Source organism: Erinaceus europaeus, chromosome 22, assembly GCF_950295315.1.
Source record: "Erinaceus europaeus chromosome 22, mEriEur2.1, whole genome shotgun sequence".
NCBI classification, from domain to species: domain Eukaryota; kingdom Metazoa; phylum Chordata; class Mammalia; order Eulipotyphla; family Erinaceidae; genus Erinaceus; species Erinaceus europaeus.
In genome coordinates, this window is record NC_080183.1 from 2,022,196 (window position 1) to 2,040,973 (window position 18,778).

Here is an 18,778-nt window from a genome sequence, read left to right on the forward strand (position 1 = left end):
GAGGGAGGCTCCAAAGACAACTCCCCAGACACCAACCCTCTACCCTGCAGGTCACACCGGCCCCTGCCAGGCCTTCCCGAGCCAGGGGCCTGGCTTCTCCTTCGCACCTGTTACACTAACATTCCCGCCCTCCCAGGCCACCTGCATGAGTTTGCTGGAAGAAGGAGAGGAGAGAGGACCGAGATATCCAGATGCTGTCCTCAGAGAGCCAGAGGTGGCCTGGAGCGGCCCAGCGCGCAGGCTCCGCCCCACTCAGTACTAAGTCCCGCCCCATCTAGCAACAGGCCACGCCCACAGCCCCCGTCCCTACCGGACCATCCCATTCGTCCTTAGGCCCCGCCCCATCCCGCACTAAACCACGCCCCATCCAGGATCGGGCCCCTCCCCTTCAGGGAAAGCCCCGCCCCCACGGCCTGGTCCCCACCTCCCTAGCAACCAGAGGGACGCTTTCTCCTTGGCAACCAACGCGGCTCCCACCATGGCTGATGAGGAGGACGTTGCCACTCGGAGGGACAAGGTTCTTCGGATCCAGAGGGTGTTTCTAAACCTGCTCGACTCGTACAGCAGCCGAAACATCGGGAAGGTGAGAGGAGGATCAGCCTCCCCCACACCGCACCCTGGGCCTGAGCCTGGATCCCCACAGAGGGGCCCCTCCTCCTGCACCCTGTCTGCACCCAGCCCAGGTCCTTCCCTGTAAACGACAGGGAAACCGAGGCTCAGAAGGAGCAAGTCCTGCCCTGGGTTGCAGAGCGAGGGGGACAGGGCCTGGACAGAGCCCGGGTCACCCACCTCCAAAGGAGGGAGGGAGAAAGGTCGGTGGCATCTAAATAGGACACCCAAGGAGAGGACCACGCAAAAGGAATTAGTTCCCCCAAAGCACAGCGGAGAGAAAAGGTCTGGGGCTGGAGAGGTGACTCTGGAGGGGTGACTCAGCTCTGGTCTCTCTCATTCTCATAAAATAAATCAAATAAAAACATCATTTTTAAAAAGGCAAGTTACGAAAATCTGAGAGGACAGAGTGGCATTGAAGAGGGGACCCCAAAGTCACTTGGTGGCTGCAGTCCTGACCCACACAGGACTTTTAGGGCCCACAGATTGTTTTAATTTTCGTCACCACTGCAGAATGCACACCTGATCACACATGAGGACTGGACGGAGGCCCAGACACCACATAGCACCAAGCAGGGCACCAATCAAAGCTCCTTAAATGGTGAATCAGTGCTCTGGTGTCTCTTCTCTCTCCTCAAAAAATTCCAGCAGGAGGGATCGGGCGGTAGTTCAGTGGGTTAAGCGCACATGGCGCAAAGCTCAAGGACCGGCATAAGGATCCCTGTTCCAGCCCCCGGCTCCCCAACTGCAGGGGAGTCGCTTAACAGGCAGTGAAGCAGGTCTGCAGGTGTCTGTCTTTCTCTCCCTCTCTGTCTTCCCCTCCTCTCTCCATTTCTCTCTGTCCCATCCAACAACCATGACATCAATATCAACAACAATAAAACAAGGGCAACAAAAGGGAATAAATAAATATAAAAGTTTTTATTTATTGATTCCCTTTTGTTGCCCTTGTTTTATTGTTGTAGTTATTATTGTTGATATTGATGTCGTCATTGTTGGATAGGACAGAGAAAAATCTAGAGAGGACGGGAAGACAGATGGGGAGAGAAAGATAGACACCTGCAGACCTGCTTCACTGCCTGTGAAGCGACTCCCCTGCAGGTGGGGAGCTGGGTGCTCGAACAGGGATCTGGTCCTTGTGTTTCATGCCACCTGCGCTAAACCTGCTGCGCTAACACCCGACTCCCTCTTTTCTTTTTTCAACAGAGCACCGCTCAGCTCTGGTTTATGGTGCTGAGGGGATTGAATCTGGGACTTTGGAGCGTCAGGCATGAGAGTCTCTATTCATAACCATTGTGCTATCTATCCCTGCCCCTCTCCCCCACCTTAAAAGAAGATTAAAAAAAATATTTCATATGAGATGGAGAGAGAGAGAGAGAGAGCACAAGCCACAGCAGCATTCAGACACACCCCCTAGCCTCTGTTGCTTCATCACTGTCCACGTGTTCCTGGGTGCTGGCCCTGACTTGTGTGCTCAGGAGCACAGGCACCTACTGGGTGAGCTCTCTCCTGCTGCCGGCCCTTTATAAAGATCCACGGAGGGTGTCTGGAAACCATGTGAGATCGCACTGCATCTGCTGGATTTTTTTTTTTTTGCCTCCACAGTTCTTGCCGGGGCTTAGTGCCTGCCCTTGTTTTTTTATTGTTGTTGTGGTTATTATTGTTGTTATTATTGCTGTCATTGTTGGATAGGACAGAGAGAAATGGAGAGAGGAGGGGAAGGCAGAGAGGGGGAGAGTAAGACAGAAAGACAGACACCTGCAGACCTGCTTCACGGCTTGTGAAGGGACTCCTCTGCAGGTGGGGAGCCCAGGGCTCAAACCGGGATCCTTATGCCTGTTCTTATGTTTTGTGCTAAATAAATAAATATTTAAGAAAGAAAGAAAGAAAGAAAGTGTGGGTGACATCATAATGATTCTGCGAAGAATACTTTTATTTACTTTACTTTTTACCAGAGCAGTGATAAGTGCTAGTCTCTACTGGTGCAGAGGGTTAAACCTGGGGCTTCGGAGCCTCAGGTATGAGAGTCTGTTTGCATAACCATTGTGCATAACATACCCTTCCCCCTGCAAAGAAGACTTTCATGCCTAAGACTCTGGGTTCGAGCCCCTGGCTCCCCACCTGCTGGGGAGTTACTTCACAGGTGGTGAAGCAGTTATGCAGGTGTCTATCTTTCCCTCTCTCTGTCTTCCCTTCCTCTCTCCATTTTTCTCTGTCCTATTCAACAACAACGACATCAATAACAACAATAATAATAACTACTACAATACAAAACCAATAACTACTACAACAACACTAACTACTACAAGCAACAAAAAGGAAAATATTTTTTTAATTAAAAAAAAAAAAGGCTCTGAGGTCCCAGCATCATCCCCGTACTAGCATAAGGCAGAGCTGAGAAGGGCTCTAAGAAAAAAATATATAAATAAATAAATATATTCTATTTTTAAAAATCTCTTTTCTTGCAGTTTCTATCTAGTTGTGTAGTTGGGGCTTCCCTGGAAGAAATCACAGAAGAGGAGGAGGAAGAAGATGAAAAGTCAGCCATCCCAGAGACCTCAGCTGCCAAGCTGAAGGAAGGAACTTTCCAGATTGTGGGCACAGTGTCCGGTCTCGACAACCCCCAGCCCGAGTTCGCCCTGGAGACGTACTATGTAGGTCCAGGTGGCTTTTTGCAGATACAAAGGGGAAAAGCCACTTTTAGCTCCAGCGCCCTCGCTTGGTCTGTTGTTTTCTGAACTTCCTTCCTTCTCAACATGGAATGGGGATTGGAGCTGTGAGATACAGTTTGGGCCTGTAACAGTCTCCATCCTAGGATGGAAATTAACAGACTTGTTTCCATTGTTATTTACTTACTTGTTTATTTTTATTGCTGCCAGTATAATTGCTGGCGCTTTGTGCCTGTATGATGAATCCACCGCTGCCCTTTCAATTGATAGGACAGAAAGAGCTTGAGAGGAAGGGGAGACAGAGAGAGAGAAAGAGAGGCATCTGCAGACTTGCTTCACCACCGGAAAAGCATCCCCCCTGCAGGTGGGAACCGGGAGGGGGCTTGAACTGGGGGGCCTTTTGTCATGATGACATATGCTCTCAACTGAGTGCATGGCCACCTGTTCCCATCTCCACTTCCCTGAAGCCAAGTATTTAAATTAGCTGGGGGGAAGGGTGAGTGGTGAAAATAAAGAAACGGTTTTCGTGCCTGGGTCTCCAAAATCCTCTGCTTTCATAAGGGAAGGGTTTCTCCTGTGCTTCTCTTTGTTCTCCATGTTGTATGGGAAGAAATAAAGTTGGGACTAGAGACAGTGCACTGGGCAGGGCTTTAGCCTGCCATGTGTGACACAAGGGCTCAAGCCCTGGCTGCAGTTACCAAACCAGAGGAGAAGCTCTGACACTGTGCTACCCACTCTTCAGCGCTCGCTCTCTCAGATAGAAAGAAAAAGTTATCACAAGGGGCAAGGGTAGGTAGCATAATGGTTATGCAAACAGACTCTCAAGCCAGAAGTTCCAAAGTCCCAGGTTCAGTCCCCTGCACCACCAGAAACCAGAGCTGAGGGGCCGAGTGATGGCAAGCCTGGTTGAACACACGTGCTATAGTGCGCAAGAATCTAGGTTCGAGCCCCTGGTCCCCACCTGCAAGGGGAAAGCTTTGCAAGTAGTGAAGCAGGGCTGCAGGTGTGTCTCTGTCTCTCTCCCTCTCTATCTCCCCCTTCTTCATTTCCAACTGTCTCCATCCAATAAATAAAGATAATAAATTTTAAAATATATTATAAAAAAGAACAAAAAACCAGAGCTGAGCAGTGCTCTGATTAATATATATATATATATATATATCACAAGAAGGAAGGGAGGGAGGGACCATCTTTGACCAAAGTATATTTTTCCTACCAGAGTAATTGTGGGGGTTCAGTGCCGGCACTATAAATCCACTCCTCCCAGCAGCCATTTTCTTTTACTTTTTTTTTTTTTAATGTTTGATAGGGACAGAGAAATGGAAAAGGAATGGTGGGCAGAGAGACATGGGGAGAGAGAGCCACCTGCAGCATTGCCTCACTGCTCATGAAGCTTCCCCCTGCAGGTGGGGACTGACAGTCTCAACCCCGGTCCTTGTTCGTGGAGACTTGTGTGCTCCACCTGGCACACCACTGCTTGGCCCCAATAAATACATATTTTTCTAGGCATGATTTTAAAATACCCAGTCTTGGGAGGTGGAGTTCTGTCTACACAGCAAGGAATAACTAAAACTAAATGATCAGCAAAGCTAATTTTCTCGAATGTAGGAACTTTGTTTTTTGTTGTTTTTTTTTACCAGAGCACTGATCAGCTCTGGTTTATGGTGGTGCAGGGGATTGAACCTGAGGATTTGAAGCCTCAGACATGAGAGTCTCTTTGCATAACCATTATGCTATCTACCCCTGCCCGGGAATTTTGTATTTTTAACCATTATAAATTTCTATTTTCAAAAATGTCCCCAGGTGTTAGCTGCAATAAGTTACCTTTCATCTAGAAAAGGAATGGATTGATCCATTTTAAGGATTCAAACACAACCCACATTAATCCCTCCTCTTCTAAGTAATTCAAGATACACAGTTTGCTCAAGGGTGGGGGAAGATAACATAATGGTTATGCAAAGAGTTTCTCCTGCCTGGGGCTCTGAAGTCCCAGGTTCAGTCCCTCACACTTTCATAAACAAGAGCTGAGCAGTGCTCTGGTAAAAAGAAAGAAAGGGCAGAGGGTAGATAGCACAATGGTGATGCAAACAAACTCTCATGCATGAGGCTCCAAAGTCCCAGGTTTAATCCCCCGCACCGCCATTAACCAGAGCTGAGCAGTGCTCTGGTAGAAAGAAAGAAAAAGAAAGAATAAAAAACTAGAGGACACAAAGCTCTCACTCAGCTGAAGTGTGTTTTAAGTGCCTCACAACCCCCCCCCCTCCTTCCCTTGTGAGCCCGGGTCTAAATGGCATGCCGCAATAGTACCTGCGACCCTTATGGGATTTGTCACTCATCTGTTCCTCACTACTTTTTAAATAATATTTATTTTTCCTTTTGTTGCACTTTTTTTTAATTGTTGTTGTAGCTATTATTGTTGTTATTGATGTTGTCGTTATTAGATAGGACAGAGAGAAATGGAGAGAGGAGGGGAAGACAGAGAGGGAGAGAAAGACACACCTGCAGACCTGCCTCACCCTTGTGAAGCGACCCCCCTGCAGGTGGGGAGCCGGGGGCTCGAACTTGGATCCTTGGATCCTTATGCCGGTCCTTCCGCTTCGAACCACGTGCGCTTAACCCGCTGCACTACTGCCCGACACCCTCCTCGCTATTTTCACAAATATCTTCGTGGTTTGAAAACCGACACACAGAGAGAGCCAAGCTTTGATTTTAAGTAGACATCCTTCTGCAGGTGTCCCCAGCCGGACTCTGGGATGCAGCGTGTGTCATCTGGAAGCTGTCACCCCAGCTGATTATGAGGGTGATGCTCAAGTCTCTTGCGTCCTGTGACTGTGGGTTCCCTTTCAGGCCATCAGCCGAGAGGATCTGCTCATGCGTCTGCTGGAGTGCGACGCGGTCGTCTACAACATCACCGAGAGCCCCGCGCAGGTGGAGGAGGCCATCTGGGCCGTCTCTGGTCAGTGCGGCGCGCTCTCTGCAGGCTTCTCTGCCCGCGGTCGCCCAGCGGGCGCTGGGCAGCGAGCACCCCACCCCGAACGCACCAGATGCAGCTAGACTGACAGATATACCTGGGCTGGTGCTAAGAGAAAAACCGAGGCCAGTTAAGAATTTCAAGTGGGGGGAGTTGGGCGGTAGCACAGCGGGTTAAGCGCAAGTGGCGCAAAGAGCAAGAAGCCGGGTAAGGATCCCGCTTGGAGCCCGGGCTCCCCACCTGCAGGGGAGTCACTTCACAGGCGGTGAAGCAGATCTGCAGGTGTCTGTCTTTCTCTCCTCCTCTCTGTCTTCCCCTCCTCTCTCCATTTCTCTCTGCCCTATCCAACAACGACGACATCAGTAACTACAACAATAAAACAACAAGGGCAACAAAAGGGAAAATAAGTAATAGAAAAATATTTTAAAATCTTTAAAAAAAAAAAAAGAATTTCAAGTGGGGACCAGGAGGTGGTGCACCTGGTTGTGCGCACGTGCTACAATGCGCAAGGACCCAGGTTCAAACCCCTGCTCCCCACCTGCAGAGGGAAAACTTTGCGAGTGGTAAAGCAGGGTTGTAGGTGTCTCTCTGTCATTCTCCCTCCCTGACTCCCCTTCCCTCTCAGTTGTTGGCTGTCTCTGTCTAATTAATTAACTAATTGATTAATTAATTAAAATCTCAAGTGTGTAGGAGGGCTAGGGAGAGTGCACAGTAATACTTCACAGGACTTGTGGACAGGTGGGCCCAGATTTGATCCCAGGCACCAATCATGGCCAGAGGGGCCTGGGAGATAGTATAATGTTTATGCAAAAAGGCTCTCATGCTTGAGGCTCCAAGGTCCCAGGTTCAATCCCTCTTCACCATCTTAAGCCAGAGTTGAGCAGTGCTCTGCTAAAAACGAAAAGAAAAAGATTGCTTTTATAGTGTGTTAATTTCAGGCAAAGAGATAGCATAATGGTTATGCGTAAGGACTTTCATGCCTGAGACTCTGAAGTCCCAGGTTTGATCCCCTACACCACTATAAGCTAGAACTGAGTGGTGCTCTGGAAGAGAAAGAAGGAAGAATGGTAGGAAGGAGAAAAGGAAGAGCAAACTAATTTTTATGCCTGAGCTCCCAACAATGGCCAGAGCTCTGATCAATATTGAAGAAAATTTGAAGGGTGCATCTAGATAGCATAGTGGTTATGCAAGGAGACTCTCATGCCGGAGGCACCCAAGTTCAGTCCCCCACACCACCATAAGCCGAAGCTGAGCAGGGCTCTGGTAAAAAAAAAAAAAAGAAAGAAAGGAAGGAAGGTAGGAAGGAAGAAAGAAAGAAAGAAAGAAAGAAAGAAAGAAAGAGAACTTGATTCCAGCTGGAAGTGTTTCTCAGAAGGGTCCATTGGGCTGAGGGGGTACCATTGCAGTTATGCCTGTTTTTATGTTTTGTTTTTGTCTTGCATGCTTTGTTTTATCTTCAGAGCCTTGCTCAGCTCTGACTGATGGTGGTTCTGGGCCTCAAACCTAGGACCTTAGAGCCTCAAGCAGGAAAGTCTTTTGCAGAAACTTGATGTTGTCTCCCAGCCCAAAGCACCTTTATTTCAGTGCTGTTCTATCCATCAATATCGATGTTTTCATTTTAGGCCCATTAGATCAGGGCCAGCAAACTTTTCCATAAAGGGAAAAAGCTAGTAAATAAAGCAGGCAGCACTTTGCCATCCTTGATAAGACCAACAGTAGAGCTGTATTCTGGTTTGAATTCAAATAAGTGGGAAGGAGGGGGCTGGGAGGTAGGTAGTTCAGTGGGTGGCGCACATGCCTTATCACGGGTGAGGCTCTGGACTATGTTCCTGGCACCACATAGGAGCAGCAGAGATAGGGAGGTAGGCTTTGTTCATTCTCTCCTCGCCTCCGCCAGAGCCCCGCTCAACTCTGGCTTATGGTGATCATGGGGATTGAACCTGGGACCTTAAAGTCTCAGGCATGATAGTCTATTTTCATAGACATTATGCCACCTCCCTCAGCTCTCCCTCCCTTCTGTCTCTCAGAAGTATAGAGAATGGAACATAGGCCGGGAGACTGCTCAGCGGCATCAAATGTGTTAGGTCCTGTCTTCATTCGCTGGGAAAGAGGAAAAGATGGAAGTAAGGAAAGGAGGAAGAAAAGGGGGGTGAGGAAGAAAGGGAGAATAGGAGAAGAAAGAGAGAGTGAGAGATAGGCCTCAGGAGTGTGCATTCAGGCAAACAAAGACGGCAGAGCACTGTCTGTGCATGAGGGATTCTCCCTGAACTGGAGAGTGCGACTTCTCATTCATAGCCTTGTGCCTGCCTTCCACTCAGTGAGACATACATCAAAAGCCCAACCGTTGTGTCAGCTTCTGCATCTGCGCTGCCTCCCTTTGCAAGTGTTTGCAGATGACGGATGTTTGTGTCTTCTGAAATAATTGCACCACCTGCAATAAATATTCAAGAGAGCTAATGTTTACAGAGTTCTTTGCTGCCAGGCTTTGAAAACTGATTTTTTTTCTCTAGATGATGTATACTCACATTATTATTAAGATTAAAAAGTTTTCATGAGATGAAACCTAGACAGAAGCAGCCAGCTGCATGGTTCGGCTGCTGGAGCTCAGGACTTGCATGCCCGGGGCGAGTGAGCCGCTGAGCTGCTCCTCCGGCCTGTCTCTTTTCTGGGAAGCTCTTTCTGTCTCCTGTGAATCACATTTTCGGAGCCTGGCACAACAGCTCACCTTGAGGGGTGCCTGTTTTGTCATATTTTGGGCCTAGTCTTTGATTGGGTTGTTGGAAAAGCCATGATGTATTTAGGCATAGAAATTCACAGAAAAAAATACATCATGGCTTTTCCGACCACCCAATCTGTAACTGTTACGCTATCAGCCCAGAAGTTGTCCATCTTGTAGAGGATCTCAGGCTGGAGCTTGGGGTTTGTAAAGGGCCCGTGGCCGGTAGTGGGCTGCTGGCACACAGAATGAACCACCCAACCCCGGAGGTCTGACCCTTGGAAACCTGAGCTAACACCACTAACCAGGTCCTGTTCTCGGAGGTCTGCATGATGGGCTCCTAGACTTGCCCTTTTCCAGAGTCCTCTGTGACAGGGTTCGGTCTAACACCTTTAAAATTGGGTGGCAGCACAGCGGGTTAAGCACACATGGCGCGAAGTGCAAGGACCAGCATAAAGATCCCTGCTCAAGCCCCCGGTTCCCCACCTGCAGGGGTGGGGGGGGGGTTGCTTCAAAAGCAGTTAAACAGGTCTTCAGGTGTCTATCTGTCTCTCCCCCTCTCTGTCTTCCCCTCCTTTCTCAATTTCTCTCTGTCCTACAAGGACAGCAGTAACAACAACAATGATAAACAACAATGGCAACAAAAGGGGAAAAAAGAAAAAAGTAAAAACAAAATTGGGGACAAGACAGATGGTGTAAGAAGTGCCCACGGCTTGCTCACTTATAATATGCAATATTTTGTAGTAATGTTTCATCAAACTTTTTCTAGTGTTTGTATTTTATTATTATTATTATTATTATTATTAGGGTTTTTTTTTTCTGTTTTTCGCCTCCAGGGTTATCTCTGAGGCTCAGTGTCTGCACTACAAATCCACTGCTCCTGGAGACCATCTTTTTTTCCCCCGTGTTGTTACTGCTGTTGTTATTGTTGTTATTGTTGTGGGATACGACAGAGAGAAATTGAGAAAGGAGGGGAAGACAGAGAGGGAGAGAGAAAGTTAGATACCTGCAGACCTGTTCCACCGCTTGTGAAGCAACCCCACTGCAGGTAGGGAGCTGGGGGTTTGAACCTGGATCCTTGCACGGGTCCTTGTGTTATGCCCAGAAGTTCGAGTCCCGATCTCATGCAAAGAAGACCAGAATCACATGCAATAGCAAGAGCCTTTATTATCAAGCTTAAGCTTGGGCCGCTGACACCCTTGCAAGCAAAGGAAGAGTCTGCGACCCCATCACTTCTCGTCCCACCTTCTTATAGTTATCACAGGGTGGGCACAGGTGGAAACATCCACACAAAACAAGGAACAATTGGCCTCGGGTCCACAGCTGCTCTCAATATTTGGGGCCCCCCTCCAACCCCACACTTGCACTTCACACTATGTGTGCTTAACCCAGTGCACTACTGCCTAGCTCCCATAGTAGTATTTTTTAACACAGCACTGCTGAGCTCTGCCTTATGGTGGTGCTGGGGATCAAACCTGGGACGTCCGAGCCTCAGGCATGAAAGTCTTCTGAAGAACCACTGTGCTACTTCATTGGCCCTTTGGTGTTTTTACTAAAGAATGTTCCTTAACCTTGCCTTTCATGGGTAGTGTCAAGGGAAAGCAAAGGTGGCATAGGGAAAACACCATAACACGAGGGGGAGGATGAGGGAAACATTTGCATATTTGGGTGACATTGTGCCTATTCCTGCGAGAACAGCAGGTCATTTTCGACCCAGGAAGATGTTGCCAAATACAGAAGGGTCACCCAGTTAGAGGACTGCCAGGTGAGCCAGGTCCTCACAGCACAGGCCAATCTGAAGCACAGCAGGGCAGAAGGGGGGTGTGCGTGGGGGTGTTGGGGGGGGGGCTGCAAACTTGAATCTAAGAGGCATTTTTTATTTTTTATTTTTTATAATTTATTTCTTTATTGGGGAATTAATGTTTTACATTCAACAGTAAATACAATAATTTGTACATGCATAACATTCCCCAGATTCCCATTTAACAATACAACCCCCACTATGTCATTCATCATCTTTCATGGACCTGTATTCTCCCCACCCACCCATCCACCCCAGAGTCTTTTACTTTGGTGTAATACTCCAATTCCATTTCAGGTTCGACTTGTGTTTTCTTTTCTAATCTTGTTTTTCAACTTCAGCCTGAGAGTGAGATCATCCCATATTCATCCTTCTGTTTCTGACTTATTTCACTCAACATGATTTTTTCAAGGTCCATCCAAGATCGGCTGAAAACGGTGAAGTCACCATTTTTTACAGCTGAGTAGTATTCCATTGTGTATATATACCACAACTAGCTGCTCAGCCACTCATCTGTTGTTGGACACCTGGTTTGCTTCCAGGTTTTGGCTATTACAAATTGTGCTGCCAAGAACATATGTGTACACAGATCTTTTTGGATGGATGTGTTGGGTTCCTTAGGATATAGCCCCAGGAGGGGAATTGCAGGGTCATAGGGTAGGTCCATTTCTAGCGTTCTGAGAGTTCTCCAGACTGTTCTCCACAGAGGTTGGACCCATTGACATTCCCACTAGCAGTGCAGGAGGGTTCCTTTGAACCCACACCCTTTCCAGCATTTGCTGCTGTTACCTTTTCTGATGTATGACATTCTCACAGGAGTGAAGTGATATCTCATTGTTGTCTTTATTTGCATTTCTCTGACCATCAGAGACTTAGAGCATTTTTTCATGTGTTTCTTGGCCTTTTGGATCTCTTCTGTGGTGAATATTCTGTCCAAGTCCTCCCCCCATTTTTGGATGGGGTTGTTTGTTGTCTTGTTGTTGAGTCTGGCAAGCTCTTTATATATGTTGGTTATTAAACTCTTATCTGATGTATGGCATGTAAAGATCTTCTCCCATTCTGTGAGGGGTCTCTTGGTTTGGGTAGTGCTTTCTTTTGCTGTGAAGAAGCTTTTTAATTTGATGTAGTCCCATAGGTTTGTACTTGCCTTAGTCTTCCTTGTAATTGGATTCGTTTCATTGAAAATGTCTTTAAAATTTATGCGGAAAAAAGTTCTTCCAATATTTTCCTCTAAGTATCTGATAGTTTCTGGTCTAACATCCAAGTCCTTGATCCACTTGGAATTTACTTTTGTATTTGGTGAAATACAGTGATTCAGTTTCATTCTTCTGCATGTTTCAACCCATTGTTTCCAACACCATTTGTTGAAGAGACTCTGCTTTCCCCATTGAATAGTCTGGGCCCCTTTGTCAAAGATTAGATGTCCATACGTGTGGGGCCTCATTTCTGGGCTCTCAATTCTATTCCACTGGTCAGTGTGTCTGTTCATGTTCCAGTACCAAGCAGTTTTGATGACAATGGCCCTATAATACAGTTTGAGATCTGGGAGTGTGATGTCTCCGGTTCTGTTCTTTTTTCTCAGGATTGTTTTGGCAATTCTAGGTCTTTTCTGGTTCCAGTTAAACATTTGTAGCATTTTTTCTATTCTCCTAAAAAATGTGCTTGGGTTCTTGATGGGGATAGCATTAAATTTGTAGATGGCTCTGGGTAATATAGTCATTTTGATGATGTTAATTCTTCCAACCCATGAACATGGAATATCTTTCCACTTCTTTGTGTCTTTTTCAGTTTCTTTGAGTAGTGACTCATAATTTTCAGTATACAGGTCTTTCACTTCTTTGGTTAGGTTTACTCCTAGATATTTTATTGTTTTTGTTGCTATAGAAAAAGGAACTGATTTCTGGATTTCAGTTTCTTCTAACTTAGTGTTTGCATAGAGGAATGCCACTGACTTTTGAATGTTAATTTTATAGCCTGACACCTTACTGTATTACCTGATGATTTCCAAAAGCTTCTTGCTGGATTCCTTAGGTTTTTCCATGTATACTATCATGTCATCTGCAAATAGGGAGAGTTTGACTTCTTCTCTTCCAATCTGTATGCCTTTAATTCCTTGCTGCTGCCTGATTGCTATGGCAAGAACTTCCAACACTATGTTGAATAGTAATGGTGATAGTGGGCAGCCCTGTCTAGTACCTGATCTGAGGGGAAATGCTTCCAGTTTTTCACCATTGAGTATGATGTTGGCTGTAGGTTTGCTATATATAGACTCCACTATCTTCAGGAATTTTCCACCTATTCCCATTTTTTGTAGTGTTTTGATCATAAAGGGATATTGTATTTTGTCAAAGGCTTTCTCTGCATCTATTGATATGACCATGTGGTTTTTGGTCTTGCTTTTGTTGATGTGGTGGATTAAGAGGCACTTTTGTGCGTAGAATAAAACTAGACCTGAAATGAGCATTTGGATTTGGTACTGAGATGTGGACAGAGACACTTAGACTCCACCCAGTAACACGTTCTCATCTTCCGGTTTGGCTTTCCTGCTTTTGTTACTTCTGCCTCTTGCTTAAGGGGCCAGTCAGCTCATGAGACTGAATCTGTGTGTGTGTGTGTGGGGGGGGTCACAACTGCCGCTTAGATCCTCTGACAACCCACACCTCACTTTAGGGTCTTTTTCTCCTAGAAAAGTATATGTGATAAAAAGTGTTTCAGTGAGGGGCCAGGTGGCAGTACACCTGGTTGATCGCACACATTACAGTGCACAAGGACCCAGGTTCGAGTCCCTGGCCCCTGCCAATAGGGGAGACGGTTCACAAGTGAAGCAGCAGTGCCGCAGCTGTGTCTGTCTATCGTCTATCATCTATCTCCTCCCTCTCAGTTTCTCTGTCCTGTTCTATATATATATACATGGTCTAAAAATGTCTTAGTGAAATCACATGTGAGAGTATTCGAGGAAACTCAGTGCTCAAACTTGTGGTAAAAGTGACAAACACTTGAGGCCCAGGGCTCTGCTGAGAAGAAGGGAACAGGGTGGGGTTAGAGAGCATCATGGTTATGCCAGCAGACTCTCCTGCCAGAGGCTCCAAAGTCCCAATTTCAGTCCCTCACCCCACCATCAAGCAGAGCTGAGCATAATAATGACCATAATGATGATGATGATCATCATCATAAAACAGAGGAAGAGAGAAGAGCAAGAGAGCAAGCACTTCTCCTGTCTGTCCGCTGCTGCTGTCAGTTCTGTCCCTACTGACCAGGCTTGGAAACACGATGCTCCAGCCACTGTGCCACCTCCCAGCCACGTTTCTCTTTTTTCTTTCTTTTATTTTTTTCCCTAATTTTTTAAAAACTTGTTTCCTATGAGAATGATTTTCATAGGAGAGAAAGAAAGAGAGGAACCAGAGTTCCCCCCCACTGCAGTAAATGTGAAGCGGGAAGGCCCGGGCAGACAAGCCTGACACCAAGTCGCTTAAAGTCCCCAGTCCCTGCTTTGATAGGGTTGCCTACCCCAGCCCCCATGCTGCTAGCCAGTGTGGGGAGAGCACAGGCCTTGCTGCCTGGAGCCGCCACTCTCATCATGACCCTGAGTAAACTGTGCCTCAGTTTCCTTATCTGTAAGACAGAGCTGGTGATAGTACCTATCTCACATGGTGAGGAACCAGTGAAGGCCACGAATCAATGTGATTCACGTTGCCGTGGGGTGGAAAGGAGTCCTGCTGGTGTTCGGGCAGTTAGCTCAGTGGTAGAGCGTATGCCTTGCATACAAGAGGTCCTGGCTTCAGTCCCCAGCACCACCTGAGCAGCTGGAGAGAGCAAAAGGAGTGGTGCTCTGTTCTCTCTCTGTCTCTCTTTATTTCAGGTTAGACTAGTCCAAAGGGTTTAATATGAATGACTTATAAACTCTTGTGTAATTTTCCAATATTGGTCTGAACTCTGGAATATATGTTCTATAATCTTTTCTGTTGATTAATGAGATGTAATTTTTATTGAAATGTAATCATTTATTTATTTATTATTGGGTAGGGACAGATAAATTGAGAGGTGAGGGGGAGAGAGAGAGGGAGAGAGACAGAGAGACACCTGCAGCCCTGCTTCACCACTTGGGAAGCTTTTCCCTCGTAGGTGGGACCAGGGGCTTGAACCCAAGTCCTTGTGCACTGTTATGGATGCACTTAACCAGGTGAGCCACTGCCTGGCCCAACTCATTCTCTCTCTCCTTACTCATTACAGATAATAATAATAATAGGGCTGCTGAGACAGCGTATTGTTCTGCAAAGAAACTGTCATGCCTGAGGCTCTGAGGTCCCAGGTTCAATCCCCAGCACTGCCATCAGCCAGAGCTGAGCAAGTACCATGGTATCTCTCTCTCAGTAACTGTCTCATATAAATATACATATATTTAGTCATTTATGCTTAGTAAAATAAGAAATAAAGACGACTACTGGATAGTTTTACTTACATGTGAAATCAGGAAAACTAACACACATGAACTTGCAAAAAAAAAAAAAAGAAGAAGACGCAGACTTTGTGAGGATTCTGGTGATTGTCTTTGGAAGGTGGGAGAGTCGGGACACAGAACTTTGGTGGTGCATGTAGTGCGGAATATACACTACAACCTTACAATCTTGTAACCCACTATTAGTCACAAACAAATGGGGGAAAAGGGAAGAGAGGGAGGGGGTGACACTAAATGGGGGAAAAGGGAAGAGAGGGAGGGGGGTGACACTAAATGAGGGGAAAGGGAAGAGAGGGAGGGGGTGACACTTTTCTGCTATGGCTCCAAATAACCACTGTACTTTCTGGTCCCACAGCCCTGAACGAAGAGGTCAACCATTTTGAGAAACGCAAGCTGTTTATCTTGGTGTCCACGGTGATGACATGGGCGAGGTCCAAACCCCTGGATCCTGTAAGTGTTGTGTTGAAGGCCTGGTTGCAGAGATAACTGTCTCCCACTGTGCAGCTCTGTCCCAGAACAAGCTCTCAGAGTTCACTGACCAAGCACACTCCCTTCAGGGGCCTCCAGGGTTATCACTGGAGCTCAAGGCCTACACTGAGAATCCACTGCTCCTGGAGGCCTTTTTTTTTTTTTTGCTGCCTTTGTTGTAGTTGTTGGATAGGACAGGGAGAAACCGAGAGAGGAGGGGAAGTCAGAGAGGAGGAGAGAAAGATATAGACACCTGCAGACCTGCTTCACCGCCTGTGAAGTTTCTCCCCAGCAGGTGGGGTCCTTGCGCTTTGTACTATGTGGACTAACCCTAAGCCACCGCCTGACACACATCCATCCCCCTTTCCCTCTCTACCTCCCCCTTTCCTCTGGATTTTTCTGTACCAAGCCCACTTGTTTTTATCTTATAGGATGATACTGATATTCCATTTACTGAAGAAGATTATCGAAGAAGGCGGCACCATCCCAATTTTCTGGATCACATAAATGCTGAAAAAATAGTTCTCAAGTTGGGAAAGAATGTAAGTCTGGGTGGCAGAGCTGTGTGTGTATATCTTTGGGTAGAGACAGAACGAAACTGAGTGGGGAGGGGGAGCTAGAGAGTGAGGGAGGGCAGGCGGTGGCGCACCTGCCTGAGCGCACATGTTACAGTGCTCAGTGCTCAAGGACCCAGGTGCGAGCCCCTGGTCCGTCCCCACCTGCAGGGGGAAAGCTTTGTGAGTGGTGAAGCAGTGCTGCAGGTGTCTCCCTGTCTCTCTCCTTCTCTGTTACCCCCTTCCCTCTTGATTTCTGACTGTCTCTAGCCAATAAATAAATAGATGTAGTAAAAAAAATTCTAAAAACAAAAGACATTTTAAAAAAGGGGGAGTGGAAAAAAAGACAGGGGCAGATGGCATAATGGTTATACAAGGGGACTCTCAACCCTGAGGCTCCAAGGTCCCAGGTTCAATGCCCCATACCACCATGACCCAGAGCTGATCAGTGCTCTGTGCTTTGGTAAAAAAAAAAAAAAAAAAGATCTGGGACATGGTGCAATGGACAGAGCACTGAACTCTCAAGCATGAGTTCAACCCCCAGGAGCACATGTACCAGTGTGATGTCTGGTTCTTTCTCTCCTCCTATCATTCTCATTAATAAATAAATAAACTATTAAAAGAGAGAGAGGAGAGAGTGAAAGAGAGAGAGACACATGAAGCCCTGCTTTACCAATCCTGAAGCTTTTCCCCTGAAGATAGGGACCAGGGCCTTGAACCTGGGTCCTCGCACACAGTAGTGTGTGTACTTAACCAGATGCACCACCACCTGGCCCCAGAAAGGTTCCTTTTAACAGCTTTGGAGGTGGCTCAGTGGGTAGAGTGCCTGCTTTGTAGAGAGCTGAGGTCCCTGGCATCAGGTATCGCTGAGCACTTGTCACTTTGACATGTATGTAACTATTTTATTCATGTTCTCTTTATAAAAATAGATATCAGGAATTCCCTGGTGATGAATAGGAATAATAAAACTGGTGATCACTTGTTTCTACCTGCGAGACATGGCTAAGTGTTTGTTTGTCTGTTTTTTTTACCAGATCACTGCTCACCTCTGGCTTATAGTGGTACAGGAGATTGAACCTGAGAATTTGGAGCCTCAAGCATGAGCGTCTCTTAGCATCACCATTATGCTGTCAAACCCCCCCCCCCACACACACACACACCCGTGTTTGTTTAAGGAATCCTCCTGTGATCGTCCCCTGTAAAATGTTCAGTTTCTGAGAAGTAGCTTCTGTGATCATCATTCTCATTTAATTTGCAAAGAACCCATTTGTCTAAAGGGTTTCCTCCCTTTTTCCCGTTAGAAGACCTAAAGTAGCCATGATAGGGGCTGGCAGTGGCACACCCAGTTGGCCAGGGCAGAAGCCCTAGGTCCCTACCTGCAGGAGGGAAGCTTTACAAGCAGCGAAGTAATGCTGCAGGTGTCTTTCTGTCTGTCTCCCTTTCTATACCCTCCTTTCCAACAATATCTCTGTCCTATCAAATAAAAGAGGCGGGGGTGGGGGTGGGGAGTAGTGATTAATAATAGTTCTAAAGTGACACCTAGTGATTTCAGAGGGTTTTACAATAGGGACATTGAAAGATTGAAAGCTCTCCAAGCTCAGTCTTATTGAAAAGGGTTGGGAGATTATTGGTTGTGCAATGACTTTCATGCTTGAGGTTCTGGGGTATAAGGTTCAATTTCCAGCATCATCATGAGTCAGAGCTGGGCAGTGCTCAGGAAATAAGTGAATATTAAAGCCAAAGGTCAGATGAGAATGCCTACAGTTCTTATAATTCCAGATTCTGTAAGTGTGATGTGTCCTCTGATTATGATTATGTCATGATACTCAGCTTTCTCTGTATTTTACATCACAGGTCAAAAAGTTTACCACTTACGTAGTGGCAGCTGGAATTCAGTATGGAATGGAAGAGGGCGTCTTACACACATTTTTCAAGGTACGACTTCTTTTTCCCCCTATGACCGTGTAAATGTTTGGTCTTGTTTGCAGAGCTGGGCTTCATGCCTGCACCATTTCCCCACTCCCAGATCAATGCTTTTGTCCCCACAGGGAGGCAAGGAGACACAGAGAGGGAGAGCCACCCCAATACTGGAGCTTCCCGCGAAGCATGCACCCTACACGTTGAGCTCTCTCTCCAGCCCTGTGTGGGTTTTTAATTGGTGCTGGGGAGGGATTATAGCCAGGATGTGTCACACAGGGCCCTCTCTTCTAAGTCTGTGCTCTACCACTGAGCTAGCTCCCTGGTCTGTGGGAGAGAGGGCTTTGTTGTTACTGACTGGGGCTTCGTTCTGGACTGGGGTGGGGGTGGGGGTGGGGGGAGACTACAGCACAAACATTTTGCACAGTGCGATAAGCTCCCATATGCTTTACCTGAGAACTGAACCTGGTTCACACATGTGGCAAAGCAGGCAGCCTCCTGCACTGTGGGATTCCTAGTCCAGTGAGGGAGGAAGCCCCAAGAGATGATAATCCTGCCAGTCAGGGCCGACTGTCCGGACAGAGGACAGGAGAGAGTGGGCGAGTGCGGCTGGGACT

At 46.9% G+C, this 18,778-nt stretch overlaps 1 protein-coding gene across 1 annotated transcript in view; it reads left to right on the forward strand.

Moving 5' to 3' along the window:
* Nucleotides 1-439: 439 nt before the first annotated feature.
* Nucleotides 440-18,778, forward strand: part of AK7 (adenylate kinase 7) — a 49,851-nt gene continuing 31,512 nt past the window's right edge. The window contains exons 1-6 of the mRNA XM_060181019.1: nt 440-583; nt 3,078-3,263; nt 6,126-6,234; nt 15,578-15,672; nt 16,122-16,232; nt 18,099-18,179. Of these exons, the coding sequence (XP_060037002.1) occupies nt 479-583; nt 3,078-3,263; nt 6,126-6,234; nt 15,578-15,672; nt 16,122-16,232; nt 18,099-18,179 (687 nt within the window). The 5' untranslated portion in view covers nt 440-478. The remainder of the gene's footprint in view (nt 584-3,077; nt 3,264-6,125; nt 6,235-15,577; nt 15,673-16,121; nt 16,233-18,098; nt 18,180-18,778) is intronic.